At 35.6% G+C, this 18,833-nt stretch overlaps 1 protein-coding gene across 2 annotated transcripts in view; it reads right to left on the reverse strand.

Annotated features, from left to right (window-relative positions):
* The window catches only part of GABRA1 (gamma-aminobutyric acid type A receptor subunit alpha1), a 54,519-nt gene that overhangs the window by 25,829 nt on the left and 9,857 nt on the right, over positions 1-18,833 (reverse strand). For both annotated transcript variants that reach the window (XM_003934741.4, XM_003934743.4), the window contains exon 4: positions 7,313-7,380. In XM_003934741.4, coding sequence (XP_003934790.1) covers positions 7,313-7,380 — 68 coding nt within the window. The remainder of the gene's footprint in view (positions 1-7,312; positions 7,381-18,833) is intronic.

Below are 18,833 nucleotides of genomic sequence, written 5' to 3' on the forward strand. Positions count from 1 at the left end.
AAAATGCCTGACATAATTTTTGGTCAGAAAAAATTTTCCAATTATCTGCTCAGATATGTAAAAGGAAAGTAACACCCCACCTCCACCCTATCACAGCAGCACTAGAAGAAATAGAATATATCACAATTTTAAAACAAACTCGTGTTAGAAGTTATTATGCCCAGAAAGAAATGTCTAAATTAGACAATTCCAGCCACAAAGATAAAGCATAATGTTTTGGGGGCCCTCTCATAGTCTCTGAAAACCTCATGCCCACACCCAAGTAAATTATGATTCCAATATGGGTGTAAAAATTTCATCTTCTGTTTTTGCTAAATAAATTTTTTTTCACAGATAATGTATATAGACTTTCAATTCTCCTACACATTAAAGAAGATTATGAACACAAAGACTCTGCTTCTACTGGTAATTCGGATCTTTTTTCAAAAAGAAAAAGAACAAAAAAGAATGCAGAGTGTGCTGGTCTGTGTGTGTGTATGTGTTTGTGACTGTACATGTGTATAAGCCACATGAGAAATGTTTGAAGCTCATCATCATTCACAGTCAAGGAATCTATTTATTTGAATAAGCACAGCATTCCTTATGGCAATCCCAGAGACAAACATCTGCTAATCTGAAAACAAGCAATGTGCCTTACCAGCTCCTAAAATTGAAAAGGGTAATATCCGTCTTTCGTGCAGTACTTGCCACACTGGCACTAAATTTGGAGTTCAATGGTTTGAAATAGAGATTACCACATTCTCCATTAACCTTAGCACACTACAAACCAGAAGGAAGACTAACTTGAAAACATCATGCTATATTTTCCTAATCCACCAAGCAGTCGTTTTTTAAATCTTATACATATTATCTTTAGGACCTACAAAATAAACAATGTTTGTGTTTGGGAATTTTGAGTGTGAACTTAACTACATGTCTCCTTCTAAGAGTTTAAGCAGTAGTGGGTAAAGACTGAGTGAAGGTGTGTTCTCTGACACTTGTTTGGCATTATTGAGCCCTTACTGATCAAGTAATTAACAATTATTATTAAATGTATTATAATGCACCAGATATAGTACTAATTGCTGATTGAGATAGAAACAAGGAAGTGTACTATGATGCCAGACTGTCTTTGTAGGGAAGACATGTTACCTTGTTTGTTGGTTAGGATTTGCATCTGGAAGTGTCAGATGAAAGGTGCTGTGCTAAATACAAGAAAGGAATTTTCTCACCAACAAACATTTCTTAAGGACTTGGTAAATTCAGCAAAGGAGAACTGTCTAGGTTTGGGCACTGTAAGAAAAACTCATGAAAGAGTAGGATGGGCATAGAATAGTATTTTCTATGAGGAGGGAAATGGGAAGGGAGACTGGATTATATCAGCAAGTGATATAATGTGGCAATGCCTACTAGGGAAACTGGGTGGATAGATCCACTTCAGGGTGTGCACGTTTTCCTCTCTGGATGACAGACAAGCTTGTGAGGTAGGGATATAATACATGATGAATTTTTCTGTTACTCAGGACTTAGCCATATAAACTCTAGTTTCTATCCAACTGAATGACTTTACATTGGTCAACAGTAGAGAGAATGAATGGCACCTGCAAATCAAATTTCCAAGATGCCTAACGTGACCACGTTCCCATCAATCCAGAAAATTTGGTTCGTTTGCTTGCTCCAAGGATGTTTTTTTGAAAATAAATGGTAAATATAAACTTAAATTAGATTTATTACCAAATCTTTGACAAAACATCCCAAAGGCAATGATTTCAAAAAATTATGTCAAAACTTGCCAAAATCCTGTTTATCATGTTTGACACCAGCTTTATTATTTATCTGTGCTAATTACAGACAACAGAATCCCCAAATTCCTTTAGGACATTTTCCTTCAAATATCAGACCAGTCATGTGCACACACACTAACACACACACACACCCAGCAACACTCACTGAGTAATCTTTATTTCCATTTTCTTCACTGCTAGAAGTTGAAATACAAAGTGAAATAAAAGCAGTTGATGAAAATTAGCTTCTGCCTAACCAAGAGTGTAAATATTTGGTCTCCCATTTCTGACAACTCTCCCTCCATGATTGCTGTGATAGCAGCAGGTAGTTCCCCAAATCTAGTTCTATAAGATGACTTTGCCCCCGTGGGTACAGGTCATTAGACCAAGAATGGGTATCTGGATGAAGATTGGCCAAAGCTCCCTCTTTTTTTTTTTTGTTTTCTGTTTTGAGATGGAGTTTCACTCTTTGTTGCCCAGGCCGGAGTGCAATGGCGCAATCTCGGCTCACTGTAATCTCCGCCTCCTGGGTTCAAGAGATTCTTCTGCCCCAGCCTCCTGAGTAGCTCAGATTACAGGCACGCGCCACCACGCCAGGTTAATTTTGTATTTTTAGTAGAGACAAGGTTTTACCATGTTGGTCAGGCTAGTCTCAAACTCCTGACCTCAGGTGATCCGCCAGCCTCAGGCTCCCAAATTGCTGGGATTACAGGCGTGAGCCGCCTCCCCCGGCCAAAGCCCCCTCTTAAGGAAGCTGGAATGAGAGGGAGGAGAGCAGCAGAACTATAGCACAATTTTTATGAATGTAAGTTCTGAACTTGCCTGCTTAATGGCCTTAGGTAATTATTTCATCCTTGCTAAGGCCCCAGTTTCTTAACCTATAAAGTGGGATCATGCACTCTGTGGTTTTGAGAAGTGAGTTGATACTTGTGAAAAAAAAATCTCTTAAGAGTGCCTAGAGCATAGGAAGCTCTTAGTAAAAGTTAAAAATTCTTATTTGTCTCCCATTTTATTATTTTATCAACATAAATTTATATTGGGTTTTTATGTAGCCAGTCATGAAAATGTGCTATTTCCATAGAAGGATTGTAGAGAAGAAAATCTGAGAAAAGTAAGGTGGTCAAAAGCTAAGTTTCCAAGTTTTTACTTACTAAGTTCAGTAAAAATAGAATGCAAAAGAGGGGACTTCATGGAAGAGAGACTAGACCAAGAAGAAGCTCTACTAAATAATTTGCTCAAGTTTCCAGGCTCCAGCCCCCACCACTCAAGTGAAAAATCTGAGTTACTCTGTTCAATAGAGTAGGTCCCTGGAGAATGTGAGTCTTAGTCTGAAGATCTGGGACAAAACATCCTCTATGTTCCTAAATAAATATTGTATTGAAGTGTTCCTGCCTGTGCCATTTATTACCATCTGTGTGTACTTTGACTTAATACATTTTAAGCACTATGGAAAACAAGGCTCTATGTTTGTACTGCCTGGATATTTCTGTCAGAACCTAGTGCCCTGGGAATGTTCTGTTTGATTGCCAATTAATGGTTTTTAAAATAAAATTAGAGAGTTGTCCTAATTTTGTTTTCTATTCCAGATGAAGTCAGATGCCTTGGGAGCTACGGAGTCTCTAGGGCTAAATAGCCTGGGTTCAAGTTGCTACACTTAGCTAAGCAGGTCACTTTCTTTCTCTGGGACATGTAGATAAGAACAACACTTAGCTAAAAGGTTTGGTGTGAGGATTAGATGAAATATTATCTAGAAAGCATATGTTGCCTAATGTGTTGTAAGCATTCAATCTTGTTATGTTATCAGTATAGATTAATTTATTAGTTCTCACTTTAAAAACTACAAAACATTTCCCATTTTGAAAAACAGCTTTGTCTTTTCGGCCTTCTAATTTTGATTGTCTCTAAATCACACTGCTTCTTGTTGTACATAAAGTTTCCCATAATAGAATTTAAATAATTAATCTTCCAAAGCAAGGTGGTCATGTACATTTCTACCAGGTTACTAGCAAACCAGTGGCAGATCTATGGCCAATTTGATGCTTCAACAGAGCAAGTGAAACATTGTCTTGTTGAGAGGTTTTAGGCAATAGAAAATATTGTTGGTTGAACACTCCGTTCATTATTCCTATCTGATATTTGACCAAATGTAATATATAAAATGTAGATCATGATAATCACAGGGATAAAGGTATATCAAAAAGCCTATTCTAAGATTTAAAAACTCTAGAATTGGATTATTAGATAACAATTAATCTGAACCAATAAGTCAAAGGTATGACACTTATTTTTTTTAAGAAGACGGAAAAGCTTTTGTTCGCCTGTGGCTTAATTTGGGCATTGTCCTTTAACAACTCCTATTGGACATTGACTCTGTTAGGCACCATGCCAGGTGCCAGAGACTGAGATAGAATGGCTATTAAAAGTTTTACATTATTATAAGAAGTAAAATGAGTATTTCCATCAGCGTGTAATGTTCTGAATGTTTCACGCCCTCTCTGATGCTTTCATCAATGAGAAAAGAGCTTTGCTAGTGTAAAACTTCTGCATGCTTCCTATTCCTTCACACTCTTCTACTGGAGAAAAGAAAGGAAAAAGGGAATTTGATAGGTGAATTTGGAAAAAGAAATAAATTTTACCTATTTCGTCCTTTTCTCTTCCATTTGGATGCTGGCTGCCTTTAAGAGTGAAAAAGTCTGCTGTGCTCTTCCATGCTGGAAGTTTTACAAGCATAATCTACACCCCAGCAAAGGAAAGCCAAGACTGTCTATGACTGGGTGGACTATTCTGGTTGATTCTTGTGCCTACTCTCTGCAAACCCATTTGTCTACAGATATATAAGTTACATTCTATAATATCATCATTATTAGTAATACATATGATACTTTCATTCCCCATGCCTCCTACTCTATTGTCTTATATCTCATAGTTTCAGAACAGAGATAGGAAAGAGCATATAATTTATTAGGTCCCACAAGAATTCCTTTTTTAAAAATATTATAGACCCCTAAACCTATCATAAAGAAAATGCCTATTTAAAATTAACTCTAAAATAACAATGAACTAATACTGTCAGAGATGTGAAACACATCTGTATTTACATTTTTGGCAACAATTTAAGAAAATAAGATATTTATTTATAAATAAGAGAAATAACTTTACAAAGCAGTACTGGATATGTGGCCAAAAGCTAAAATATATTTTATAGTCAATACATGTGATTAGAATACAAAATGGAAAGTCAAATTGTTATTGGGCTAATCAAAATAATTTCATCAAGCATTTGGATCTTGATTTGGGCCTCTGAGCAAGTATAGGATTTAGATGGGTAGAGAGAAGAAGAAATTTCCATTAGGTCTGCATGGGACGATAAGGAGCTCAGAGGTAAAAATAATGATAGCTATTATTTTTTGAGCACTATCAATAGACACTTTATTTACACATCTCATTTAAAATGTATAAAAATGTTGCAGGAATAGGCAACTATAATAATATAAGCTTAAGCAATTTGTTCAAGGTCATGCTGCTGCTGATGGTGAGATTTGAATTCATCCAGTTTGAATCCCCGAGCCAGCCCTGCTAGCCCCCACACTGCCTCACAGAAAGCAGAACTAAAACAAATAATGTTGTGAATGAGTGACAAAGAGTGGCAAAATCATTTATGGATTGTATGGAATATAGGCGGAAGAGTTTGTATTTGACCTTAAACGTGACTGGGATCTAATAAATGTTCTTAATTATGAAAGTACCATGATAGAATAGTGTGGAAGACTGAGTTCCAACATGGGAGAGTTACAATGAGTCCTCAGAGAGTGGTCAATTTTGTAAAATACATTGCATCAGCCGGGCGCGGTGGCTCAAGCCTGTAATCCCAGCACTTTGGGAGGCCGAGGCGGGTGGATCACGAGGTCGAGAGATCGAGACCAACCTGGTCAACATGGTGAAACCCCGTCTCTACTAAAAATACAAAAAATTAGCTGGGCATGGTGGCGCATGCCTGTAATCCCAGCTACTCAGGAGGCTGAGGCAGGAGAATTGCCTGAACCCAGGAGGCGGAGGTTGCGGTGAGCCGAGATCGCGCCATTGCACTCCAGCCTGGGTAACAAGAGCGAAACTCCGTCTCAAAAAAAAAAAAAAAAAAAAAAAAAAAAAAAAAAAAATACATTGCATCGCATGATATTTCAATAATGTGGTCTACAGACTGAATATAATTACCAAATGAATTGTCAGATGCATAAATTCACAAGTGTGATTGACTTTTATATATTTCTTGCATATTAGTAATGGCTAAAATTTGTTGAATGGTATTATTAATTCCACTTTATACATGAAGAAACTGATCTAGAGAGCTATTAAGTAACTTCCCCAAGGATATACCCTTCTGTGTGAAGTAGCTGGAATTATAAACCCAGGCAATCTGATTTTGAAATCTGCATTCTTAGTTACTACTCTGTTACTTTTCATATACTCCACCTATTTTTCTTTGTCCATTTGGTATATTTCAAAGCTTGTCTTAAAATCGAAAATATCTAATTATCCTCTGGGCCAGAATTTCCCAATGTTCACTTCACAGAATATTAATTCTACAGAATGTAAACAGGGGTAAAATGACAAAAAAGGCCTTGGACAAATCCAATTGCACAAACACCAGATTAAATACAGTCAAGCAGGGTTTTTTTTTTTTTTTCCTTAGAACTTGTCAGAGCTTTTACTCTGCCATTCATATTGTAAGTTTTATTCCAAATCTCTCTGAGCTATTTTGAAATCAAAATACTTTTACAGTAAGCTGGTGCTAACATGAGGCATTTCAAAAATAGTATTCAATTAGTATGTCTTTGAAATATTTATAATGGTTGTCTTCATGGCGACTTTATGATGTTTTGCTTATATAGAATCTTGGCTGTTATTAGTTCAGAAATATTTTATAATTTCTGTAGAGCTCTTTTAACTCCCATTAGATAGAAGAGAAATTCATGTTAATTTATTTGGACAGGAAAAAAAGCAGGTATAGATTCATTATATTTCCGTTATCGGTAATAATTTAATGAATGCTTTTTGCAGTGAAGCAGAGTGTTTCTTAGTGGTATTTTAACTATTTTAATCTAATTCTGGCCAACTTTTACACTCATTTCCTTTTAATAGCCAAAAATAATTTAGAAATCATAATGTTTACAGTCATTCTATAATAGTTCTGGTTACCTGAAAACTGCATCCTTGAATCAACATGGCCTACTCACTAAAATGAAAGGTAACTCATACTATATGGCTTGCAGGATATTAACCAAGGCAAAGCAATCATTTTAGATACTAAAAAAAAAAAACCCATGTCTGTACTGGTTGAAAACCATGGAAATAGGTCTGATCTGGGAAGCAAATAAATATTTTTCTATCGTATAAATATTATATTGCATATTATACATTACATACAGAAAGACACAAAGGTATAGCCAAGACTTTTCAGGTTGCCCCCTATAAACTTAATTTATATTTTTCTTTAACAAGTTAAATTTTAAAAATTCTCCAAGAAGTCCAAAGATACAGTGTCCACTTACCATATCATGGTCTGAAACGGGTCCAAAACTGGTAACGAAGATATCAGTCTTCACTTCAGTTACACGCTCTGATGAAGCAGGAAATTGGGCAAGTTAAGTGTCTATAACTGTCCTTATTAGATCTCACCACCACATACACACACCCAAATTGGAAATTTATTGGCTTTGATTAGCTATTTATAAAATTGGTCCACTGTGTAGTCCTGATAATTTACTGCTTACACATAAAATTTCACAGTTACTATTTTCTATGGAGAATGAAGCCTAAAGATGCCAATTTGGGAGGCAGACTTTATGGAAAACTCAGCTGCTACCTAATGAATTCTTCAAGAATGTCAAGCCTGTAATCCCAGCACTTTGGGAGGCCGAGGCGGGTGGATCACAAGGTCGAGAGATCGAGACCATCCTGGTCAACATGGTGAAACCTCGTCTCTACTAAAAATACAAAAAAATTAGCTGGGCATGGTGACTTGTGCCTGTAATCCCAGATACTCAGGAGGCTGAGGCAGAAGAATTGCCTGAACCCAGGAGGTGGAGGTTGCGGTGAGCCGAGATCGCGCCATTGTACTCCAGCCTGGGTAACAAGAGCGAAACTCCGTCTCAAAAAAAAAAAAAAAAAGAAGGGACATACTTGCCTAAATAATACTAAACTGCTTCACATTGTGATGAAAACACATTAGCATATTTGTATGGCTTAAACTTAAATATTTTTACATGGCAAGACAGATACTCCAGGTATTTAAGCTATTCTTAGGAAGTATATAGTGTAGTTTAGCACGCCTTATTAACTATTTAAGGACTCGAGAGTATGTTTTATAAATGTTTGCTTTCTTGCACAAAATCATAACTGAGTTATCCAAATTACTCCCTGGGAAACATATGACAACCTATGTGAGTATCTTCAATTTCCAGGATGAGAAGAACACATGATGGCACAGAAAAAGTTCACTTAATAGATTCCTTTTTGTATTCCATGTGATTTTATTGTATTGTCCTCTAATGGCACATGTATCAACCAATAAAGCATATTTATTATAGTGCTGTGACAACATAGTCATTTTCCGGAGAAACACTGCCATTCCCCAAGAGATAGGAAAACAGTGCTTTCAGAAAAGAAAACAATTTGTTGAGGGTTGAGAATGAAAAATATGAGTTTATAATTTTCACCTTTAGTGCTAAAAAATGCAGTCCAGTATCTTAAACAGTCCATTTATCAGTGTATTGGTATCTCTAAAAAGGTGATTCACCTTTTATAAATTCCTTTGAATTTATAAAATGATAATTTCCTTTAGAAATCAGGAGCTGGCCTTTTTCCCTTAGCAATTTACTTGTGAAGAGTTAAGACTTTCAGTATAAATTCATCTCAAGAAGGTCATGTTATACTCTACATATAATGTGTAACTCAGTTAAAAACATAATTTGGAATCAGGGATGTTCCCTTCAATAATCAATACAATGTTTTCTGCAAAAAAAAAAAATTAATTGGCTTCAAAATGCTTAAATGAGCCTCTTGATGTAGAAATTATCTGCAATTTACCCTTTTAAAAGTTCAAAATGAGAACATAGCTTATGACAATGAAAATAAAGAGTTGTGGTTTTAGAAATCACTTCCAACTGTAGCTTTAGCACACTGCAGCAACTTTGTGTAGCATGAGAGGCACAATTGTCAGTGCTGTTTCAGCTGCTTCAACCATACTCCTCTTCTGATGCCCCCATTCTCATTGTTCTAGCACCATTTCTCTGGTATATGTCCTTCTCTATTACACACATTCTTTCCCCATATATTTTTGCTAGATTACTTCTTTTTCTTAGTTAAAACATCTGTTATTTCTTAAGATTCCATCAAGAGCTCATTCTTTATTAGAAGTCAGGACTGCCTTTCAAACAAAAACAATAATAAGCAAAATTTATGTTATATGTTCACAAAAGCAAAAATTTTTCATAGTAAATGAGCTCACATTTTTCTCTGTTGTTTTTTTTTCAATATTTCCCTTTCTGGATCAAATAAAGGTACCATCAGTTGGATTTTCTTTGCTATCATAAAATACACCTTTATTATCATGAAGAAAGTACAAGAGACAAGATGACAGACCTTGAGCGTATTTTCACCCTAAATTATTTGTGTACTTTATTTATTGTATTAATTTTATTTCTTATTACTCACAGATAAACTTATTGCAATTAGGTGTTTTCCAGGCTGGGTGATTGAGAGAATCAAAATCTAAGTTATCTTTATACATAAATCTTGATATGGTCAGATATTCCTGTTACACTGTCTTTTTTCTAATTTATTGACGCAACTTCTCTTTGTTTCCAAGATTCAACTTTGGTTCTGCTTATATAACAAAGTTTAAGAATTACAATGAATATTTTATAATATTTAGTAGTATATGAAATCAAACTGTTAATTTTTATTAATATATACTTTTATTTTTGAGATGCATGTTCATTTAGGGAATATCTGTCAATCCTTGTCTGTACACTTGCACGTACTCAGCAGCCAAGGTCAGCTCTCCGGGAGTCCTTTATCACTATTATGTAATTATTAAGTATGGGAAGAGCATAATATCTACACTTTAAGGTAACTCCACAAAGTCCCTAGCTTTACAAAACTGGTTTACCAAAGGTGTTGGGAGCCACCAAACTGTATTATTTAGCATGATAAAAAAGCCCTGAGGGAGAAAGGTGAGCACTTGGCAAATCTATGGGCCTTTCTCTCTGTTATTTTAAGATTGCTAGTAGATTACCATGCTGGATAATAAACTAATTAAAAGGCTTAAAAGTGTGTTTATAAAGATTATTGTGCCAATAACATGCAGTACAAGACATAGTTCAATTTACATCCATATATAGCCATGTATAATTGTTAGTGTGCCATTTAAAGATAAGGCAAAAATAGAAATAAATTCACATACATGACTAAAACCACATGCTGAGAGTCTATTTCTTTAATATTTCATTTATCATTTCTGCTAAACTTATTTACCATACCAGTTCACCATCTTGAGTTATTTTATCTTATTTTCTACTAGACACTTGCCTCTGAGACTCCCAATAATCACCATTCCAACATCACTAGACAAGTGTCTTGACTGGGTGTCCCCACATGAGTCTCTTGAAAGACCTCACCATGAACGCTAACCCTACATGTAACCTTCAGGAGTTCCTGACTTTTGCTCTCTATTTATTATTTTTCTCCTCCAAGCACACTCTCAATCCCTAGGCTTTATGTTGCAAGATTTGTGGCATTCCAGGGAATTTTCCTTGTTTTCATATCTTTCTGAGTTTTCTAAACTTATATTTTGACGGTTTTTTTTTCTAACAACATAATATATTATATTATTATAGACACCGCAAGCATACCTCAATACTGAAATTTGCCTGTGGGAGACTGTGGTGACCAACTACTAAATGGAAGAGGGGAGTGAAGAAATAAGAAAAGGAAGAAGCAGAGAGTAATGATATTCTGCATACTAACTAGAACTTGGGGCAAAAGAATAATTTAAAATGGGGAACAACCACTTTTCATACATTCCCCCTCTAATATATCTCCTTTGCCACATACCCAAGAAATTCTCTTTAATTTGACTTGTCATCAGCTTTTAGCAAGTGTCCAGTGGGAAAAAAAGTTTATGTGGCTGGAAAACTCTGCTTAATTATCAAATGCTGTTGAAAACATTAACATCCTAATGTCTCTGAGAAATCATGTCTTAAATAAATGTGGTCAAACTTGTTTACCCTGTTTCCTCAAATTATTTGAGACTTCTACTCTAAGATATTACAAAAGCTTTAGGGTGTGCTTGAGGCTATATAACAATTTAATATATTATGTTCTCAGGAAAAAAAAACCTTCAAAATGTAAGTTTAGAAAACTTAGAAAGATATGAAAACAAGGGAAATTCCCTGGAATGCCAGCATTTACATAAATCCACTGAGACATGGTTTGGATATGTGTCCCTCCCAGATCTCATGGTGACCTGTAATCCCAAATTTTGGAGGTGGGGGATGGTGAAAGGTGTTTAGATTTTGGGGGTGGATCCCCATGAATGGCTTTGGCCATCTTCTTGGTGATAAGTGAGCTCTCTCTCTCTCTGAGTTTACATGAGATCTGGTCATTTTAAAGTGTGTGGCATCCCTTCAACACACCACCCCCAACCCGCCACAACTCTCACTCTCTCTCTCTCTCTCTCTCTCTCTCTCTCTCTCTCTCTCTCTCTTCTCTTACTCCAGCTTTTGCTATGTGATACATCTGTTCCCTTTCACCTTCTGCCGTGATTGGAACTTCCTGAAGCTCTCATCAAAAGCCAAGCCAAGCAGACGCAGTGCCATGCTTGAACAGCCTGCAGAATTGTGAGCCAGTAAAATCTGTTTTCTTTATAAATTACCCCAGTCCCAGTTATTTCTCCACAGCAATTCAAGAATGGCCTAACACATACACTTTCTATTCAAATATATACTTAATGCTTTTCCTGAAACCACATCGTCACTTAGTCCAATATATTTTCAATGACAAGGGATAGTTTTCCTAAACTAAAACTATATATTTCACAATAGTTCACCAGGAATTCTCCAAGTGGTTTATGAAGTCATTCTTCTTCAGGATAGAAGGTTTATAATCCCAAGTACAAAGGCTTAAGATAGGGCCTAGTTGTGAATCAAGCTCAGCCAAATTAAAAACAGAGACATAGTTAACTCTCTTTGTCCAAGAAAAGGTGGGTTGAAATTATGACCTCTTTAGCTCCATGACCAGGCTCAAATGAAAAATGTGTGTGTGTGTGTGTGTGTGTGTGTGTGTGTGTGTGTGTGTGTGTTTTGACTGAGATCTGGGGGAATTCTTCAGGAACCATCTTTTTCTCCAAGTGCTGAAAAAATTTAATCATTTTAGCCCCTCTTCCCAATGAGATCCCAAAGAGTATAAGTATTTATTATTTAAGGAACATTAGAATCTAAATCATGTGCTTTAATACCAGAATTTATTGACTAAGCACCATATTCTAAAATGCTGTTAGAAATAACTGGAAAGTACCTAAGGACTTTCTGCAGATCACATGAAGAAAAGTCAACAAATTTTTTAAGCTTAAATTATATTCTAAGAGCATACAACACAAGTCAGAAACTCCTAAGAAAGTCTATCAAAAATTATTATACACCTAGTCAAAGCTAAAAATGAGTGAGCTATCAATATAACTAGGAAATTGTCTGAAAATGAAAATCAATTAAAATAATATGGTTGGAAGAAATGTTCAAAGAGATAATTAATCAAAGAGTTTTAAGAATATTTTATTCACAATAGTTCTTCCATGTCGTATGTAAAAAAGAAAGTCCAAACATTCTGGTTTTTGAGAGAGGGTCTTGTTCTGTTTCCCGGGCTATAGTGCAGTGACTTCCGGCTCACTGCAGCCTCAGCCTCCTGGGCTCAAGTGATCCTTTCACCTCATCTTCCTGAGTAGCTGGGACTAAAGGCATGTACCACCATGCCTAGCTACTTTTTAAAAATAGAGACAAGTCTCCTTATGCTGCCCAGGCTGGTCTTGAACTCCTGGGCTCAAATTATCCTTTAAGCTCAGCTTCCAAGGGTGCTGGGATTACAGACATAAACCTCTGCACCCAACCCAAAATATTCTTTAAGGATAAATATATACACCTGTGCAAGTTTTCTAGGGAAAATCATTGAATGAAGTTATTAAAAAAGAATCATGATGATGATGGTTGTTACTGCATTTAGAGATATCTCAAAATAATACATCAACATAAGTGAAGAATTTGGTGATAAATCTATTAAACCCAATCTTTAAACAAGCTCACCCTTCAATGTGTAAGACACATAGATTTGTGTTTATACATATGTATGTACACACTATACATGTATAAACATATATATAAATACTGTATTACATTTCCTAACTCCAAGACAACAGTTAAACTGTTTTTTCCTGGGAATTTTCTACAATGTTGATATCCTGCTGGTAAGTTTTGAAATAGCATACATTTTGAATCGGTATTTCAAAAATACAAGATTAGTACTGGAGGCAAAAATGAGAAAACCAGAGTGGTAAAATAAGCAGTAAGCACATTAGATTAAGCATCTAAACACTCAGGTTTAAACTCTGATTTTTCTCAAGAACAAGCTGTGTGATTTTAGATACAATCCTGTAATCTCTCTGAGTCTCTATTCCTACATTTTGAATGAAAAAATAATACCTGCTCAAATGACTACATAGCATTGGAGTGAAGTTCAAATAACATTGTGGTGCCAAAAACACTTTGAGAGGCATCTGTTGGGTACATTAATTTAGTCAATAAATATTAAACATTTTCTATGTGTCACTTAGGCACTATTCTAGGTAACAGTAATACAATGATGAGTGAAAGTGAAAATTCTTCTGTTCCTCTGTAGCAAATCTCACACTGATTTTAGGAAAAACATATTTTAGATAGAATAGGAGATAGATAGAGATGTAAGTGCCTATATAATTATGCACAAACACATATACACACATTCTGCTAATTAAATTCTGATTATAAATACTCTGAAAAAAAAATGTCTTTGGAAGAGATAAAACTTGAACTGAGACTTTAAAGATGGGAAAAACTTAGTAACATCCACATCCAGGGAAATACATTAAGGAGAGGGGGAGAAAAAAAGAAGCAGGCAAAGGATCTAAGGTGAAAATAAATGTATTATGTTTAAGAAACAGAAAGTCCAGTATATCTGGAGCCTGGTGATGCTGATGATCTTGGTACAAGATGACAATCTAGAGGTAAATGGGACCATATCTGAACAGCCCTTTGCATTTCAGCTAGCAGTTGATCTTTATTTTAATGCAGTAGGAAGCCTTTGGGTAATGAAATGAAAGGATGTTACTTGCCATCTAAGAAGATAGCTGATGTTGTGTGAATAGTGAATTGCAAAAGTGACTGTAATAAAAAAACGGAGGAGGGAATGAATAATGAAGAATTATAGGCCGGGCGCGGTGGCTCAAGCCTGTAATCCCAGCACTTTGGATGGCCGAGGCGGGTGGATCACGAGGTCGAGAGATCGAGACCATCTTGGTCAACATAGTGAAACCCCGTCTCTACTAAAAATACAAAAAACTAGCTGGGCGTGGTGGCGCGTGCCTGTAATCCCAGCTACTTAGGAGGCTGAGGCAGGAGAATTGCCTGAGCCCAGGAGGCGGAGGTTGCGGTGAGCTGAGATCGCGCCATTGCACTCCAGCCTGGGTAACGAGAGCGAAACTCCATCTCAAAAAAAAAAAAAGAATTATAGGTGGTATTTTATTAGTAATGCTATCATAACCGTTTATTTAATATGGCATTGGCCATATTTTTCCCGGAAATGCTTTCTACTGAGGAACTCAGAGCAATATTCACTAGACCCAGTTCTATGGGTTTATACTGATGAAGGAGGCCTATTACCTTACTTAAGCTGTTTTGTGTCTATTGATTCACAGAGGTAGGCACTACGTGGAGACTAAATGGACTGATATTAGTCATTATAATAAAATGTATCTCAAAACCCTACTTTAAAATGGTCCTGTTTGGAAATTGAAAATATCCTGGGCTCCTACATAAACATCAATGTATACTCCTAGATAAGGCAATATTCCAGCTCCCTGCTGACTTGCGTGATTTGAGCACCATTTTTCTCCCCTGTCCTTCATCTCCATTCAATGAACGCCTCCGAAAAACTGGGAACTTTCCCCCTAGTTGTTATGTAGAGCTACTTAACTTTGGCTGTTTTCAGCTGCTGAATCTGGATATAGGGGTAGACACTCAGATTTCAACGTGTTTGACTGATCCTTGATTTTTGGTGTTTTGTGATTCCAAGAACTCAGATGATACAAACATTTCCTAGGAAGAAAGGTCAATATTGTTGCAGGACCTATTTATCTTATTTCCACTGATAAATTCCCTCCTTATACTGTAATATGAGCAGTTTCTATTTAGAGAGAGCTAACCTTTAGAGAATGTGCATTTTGCTGTTGGAGAAATGGGTTTCTTCTGGTTAGTGGAAGTCTTTTTTAAATTTTTATAATTTTTAATTGTTTTGAGTGCGTAATAGGTGTATGCATTTGCAGAGTACACGAGATGTTTGGACACAAGCATGCAATGTGTAATCAGTATAAGTCTTGATAAAAATTGTGCAAAATGCAATAGCTGTTAGTCATCCTATTTCCCACTCTCAGAGTAGCATTTTAGTTATACCAGAATAATACTATTAACAATCTTACAGACATATGCCATTTCTTAGGGACTTGCTTTCTCTTAGGTTTTCCAAAAATGGACATGGGCGACATATAGCAAACAAGATTCTCATCTCAGTAACACTACATTATTTTTTAAATTTAGAATTCTGATTCTGCCAGAAAAAAAAGCAATGATCTATAGACAACACTTTTTAAAATCCCACATTGGTACTAGAATCAACATGGGAAATGGAAACTATAAAAGGGTCAAGAGTAGCTACACTACAAAAATAAACCATAGCTGTTTACTAATACTGTGCCCTTTATTATTTGAACACAGTTGCGGTGGTTGACTTTTTAAACATGTTTTCATTTTTCATATTTGTGGATACATAGTGGGTGTATATATTTATGTGGTGCATGAGATGTTTTGATACAGGCATGCAATGCAGAATAATCACATCCATCCCCTCAGCATTTATTCTTTGTGTTAAAACAATTTAATTATACTCTTTTAGTTATTTTTAAATGTCCAGTTATGTTATTATTGACCATAGTTACCGTGTTGTGCTATTAAATTCTTCCTATTTTTTGTTCCTATTACCCATCCCCACTTCCCTCCCCCCATCACCCTACAGGGTCTGATAACCATCCATTTACTCCTTTTACTCTCTGTCTCCATGAGTTTAATTGCTTTCATTTTAGATCTCATAAATAAGAGAACTTGTAACATGGGTACAACTGGAAGTGATTGTGCTAAGTGAAATAAGGCAGGCACAGAAAGACAAACATTGCAGTGGTTTCATTTTATCTCAGGAAAATATTGGCACTGATCAGGTAGATGGTTTACATGCAACAGAAAAGACGAGAGTATGAAGTTTTCTAAACATGCTAGGACATTCTTTCGGGTATTTAGGTTAGATTCAATAGACAAGCTGGCTCCATGAGCTGACGGTGGATCTCAGCCAGTAAATGTTAAAAGGTATTCTCTGTACATTTTAATAATTCCTCTTGGGATTTTGGTAACTATATTTTCTCTGAAATTTAGCTGAATTATGAACTGTTAAGATATAGCATTTCTGTGGAAATGGACTGCATTTTGCCAAAGTCTGAGCATCTGCTCCACACCTTGCATTAAAAGCAACAGAGAAAATGACAGCAAATTCAAAAGGAAGGATTCCAGAGTCGAATTTCAAAACATAATACTAAAGTCTATTCTCTGGTAAAGTAAATACAACAACAGCAAGGGATTAGATAAACCTAAACTTCTTTTAATTTTTTTTTCTGGAAATTGTCAGTAATTTAGACTTTTTATTCTATCTAATGCTATCATATTGTGACAAACTATTTTGTCACATTTTTTGATTTTTTAATATAAATACAAAATAGGTATTTTAACATTAGTTGAACATAAACAAAATGATTCTCTCTAATCTCAATGTTACATGGCATACCAAAAATATAAAAGATCACATGAATATCAGACATCTTATCTTGAGATAGATTGAAGTTGAATTTTAAACGAATTAAACTATGCTGCTTTCCCTATCCTTGGGTCTTCTAAGCTTTACAAAGTGGCACAGAAAATAATTTGCTCTTTTTAGAGCACTCTTAATTTGCCACTTTTTCTTATTTTTATATATAGAAATGGAACCCAAGACCCAAGCCAATTCCCTAAGAAGCCAAACATCTTGCCAACTATAGGGAATTTCCCACCCAGTTGTCTTGCATTAGGAGTTGGGAATTGTTACATCTTAAAGGTGAGATCTCTTGAAATAATTAGGCTAAAGGTTTTCTATTGGCATACATAATTCAAGATTAGAAAAAATATGATAATAAAAAGAAAGTCTGCTTTGAGGCATAAATAATTTTTTAAATAATATGTTGGTGTTTAAATACATTCAGACATAGCTCCAGTAACAAATGCTTTGTTACTTGATACTGTCAAAGAAAATCTAAAAATGAAAACAAAACAAAACCCACAAAACCAAAAAATCCAAACCTACAACATTTACAGAAAAAAAAAGAATATGTTAACTAAATTTCTATTAAAAGTATAGTAGGAATAAAGATAGTCTATTCTCTAGCTACAATTTTACTTCTCTATCATCCACCTCTCCTCTCTTCTCTCAGCGTTTGTCGTTTTAGGAATGCACATCCATTTCTATTTCCTTTGCTGTCTTTACCTATGTGGTTTGGTGACAAAACCTTTGAGAGGCATTTATCATCCCTGATATCATACATGGATGTTAAGTTTAAGACTGATGTAGATCATTATAACAATATTTCCAGGAACCACCTAATGGTAGTTAGGGAGAGAGAGGGTGAAAAGTTCTTTCTTCTGAAATTCTTTCATTTAAGACCTCATTTCTTCAGCTGTATCATGTTTGTGTTCTAGTTAAAGAAGTATCTGCCCTAATTTGTTTTCCAAGAAGTGAAGTAAATGTGTTCATAGAATAAAATGTCTTTCGTAAGTTAGATGGGTGAAAATGAGTATGTGCACAGGAGAAGGAGAAACCCTTAGCTTGGTTGCATGGCCTCTTGGTGTGCATCAGTGGGGCTCACCTGGGATTTTGGCTTATCATAAATGAAGTGTAGCCTCTATATATGGTGGGGCAAAAGGGAAGAGAAACATATCACTTGAAGAGTATTAAATATCCATAAAAGCCTGATTATCTTCCTTCAAAATTCAGCTTCATATATCTGTTTATGGATTATTTTTGTCCCACACCCAAAGTGCAGGGGAAGCCAACATGAAAGTGACCGAAATTTCAAGCAGATGGGTACAGTTCAGCAGAAGCAGTATTTAATTTTTTAGGAAGCTGGAGAACATCCAGGATTCCTTCATTTATTGTAATACAGGCAAAGAGGAAAAAACTTGGGAAAATGAATTTCCTAGAAAAATTTTGCTTTCATCCTGATTTAAAACCAAAAGAGCCATATAAATTGATCAAGGGACACTTGAGTCTTCCCAGGCTCATGAGATCAATTCCTCTCCTTTATCATTTCCTCTTTGTTGCTGTCTTTCGCTTTCTCAATTCCTCTCACTCCTTTCTGTTCTCTCTTTATTTTCTATCCTCTTTTGCTTTCCTTTAGTTTTTGTAACTTTTTCTTTCTTCTTTTCCCATTTTTCTGACTTTTTTCCCTTTTCCCTTATTTTATTATTCTACATTGACCATGCTTTAGGTAAGAGTTCTTTCAAAAAGATTACTCAGCTTCTAGTTGCAAGAAAGAAGCAGCCCCCCACATCTTGCCACCAAAGAGATTATAGACAAGAATGAATTTAGCAATTACTAATAATTTTTATTTGTATTTTCTGGATATTGATTATTTTA

This window comes from Saimiri boliviensis, chromosome 20 (assembly GCF_048565385.1).
Source record: "Saimiri boliviensis isolate mSaiBol1 chromosome 20, mSaiBol1.pri, whole genome shotgun sequence".
In the NCBI taxonomy this organism is placed as follows: domain Eukaryota; kingdom Metazoa; phylum Chordata; class Mammalia; order Primates; family Cebidae; genus Saimiri; species Saimiri boliviensis.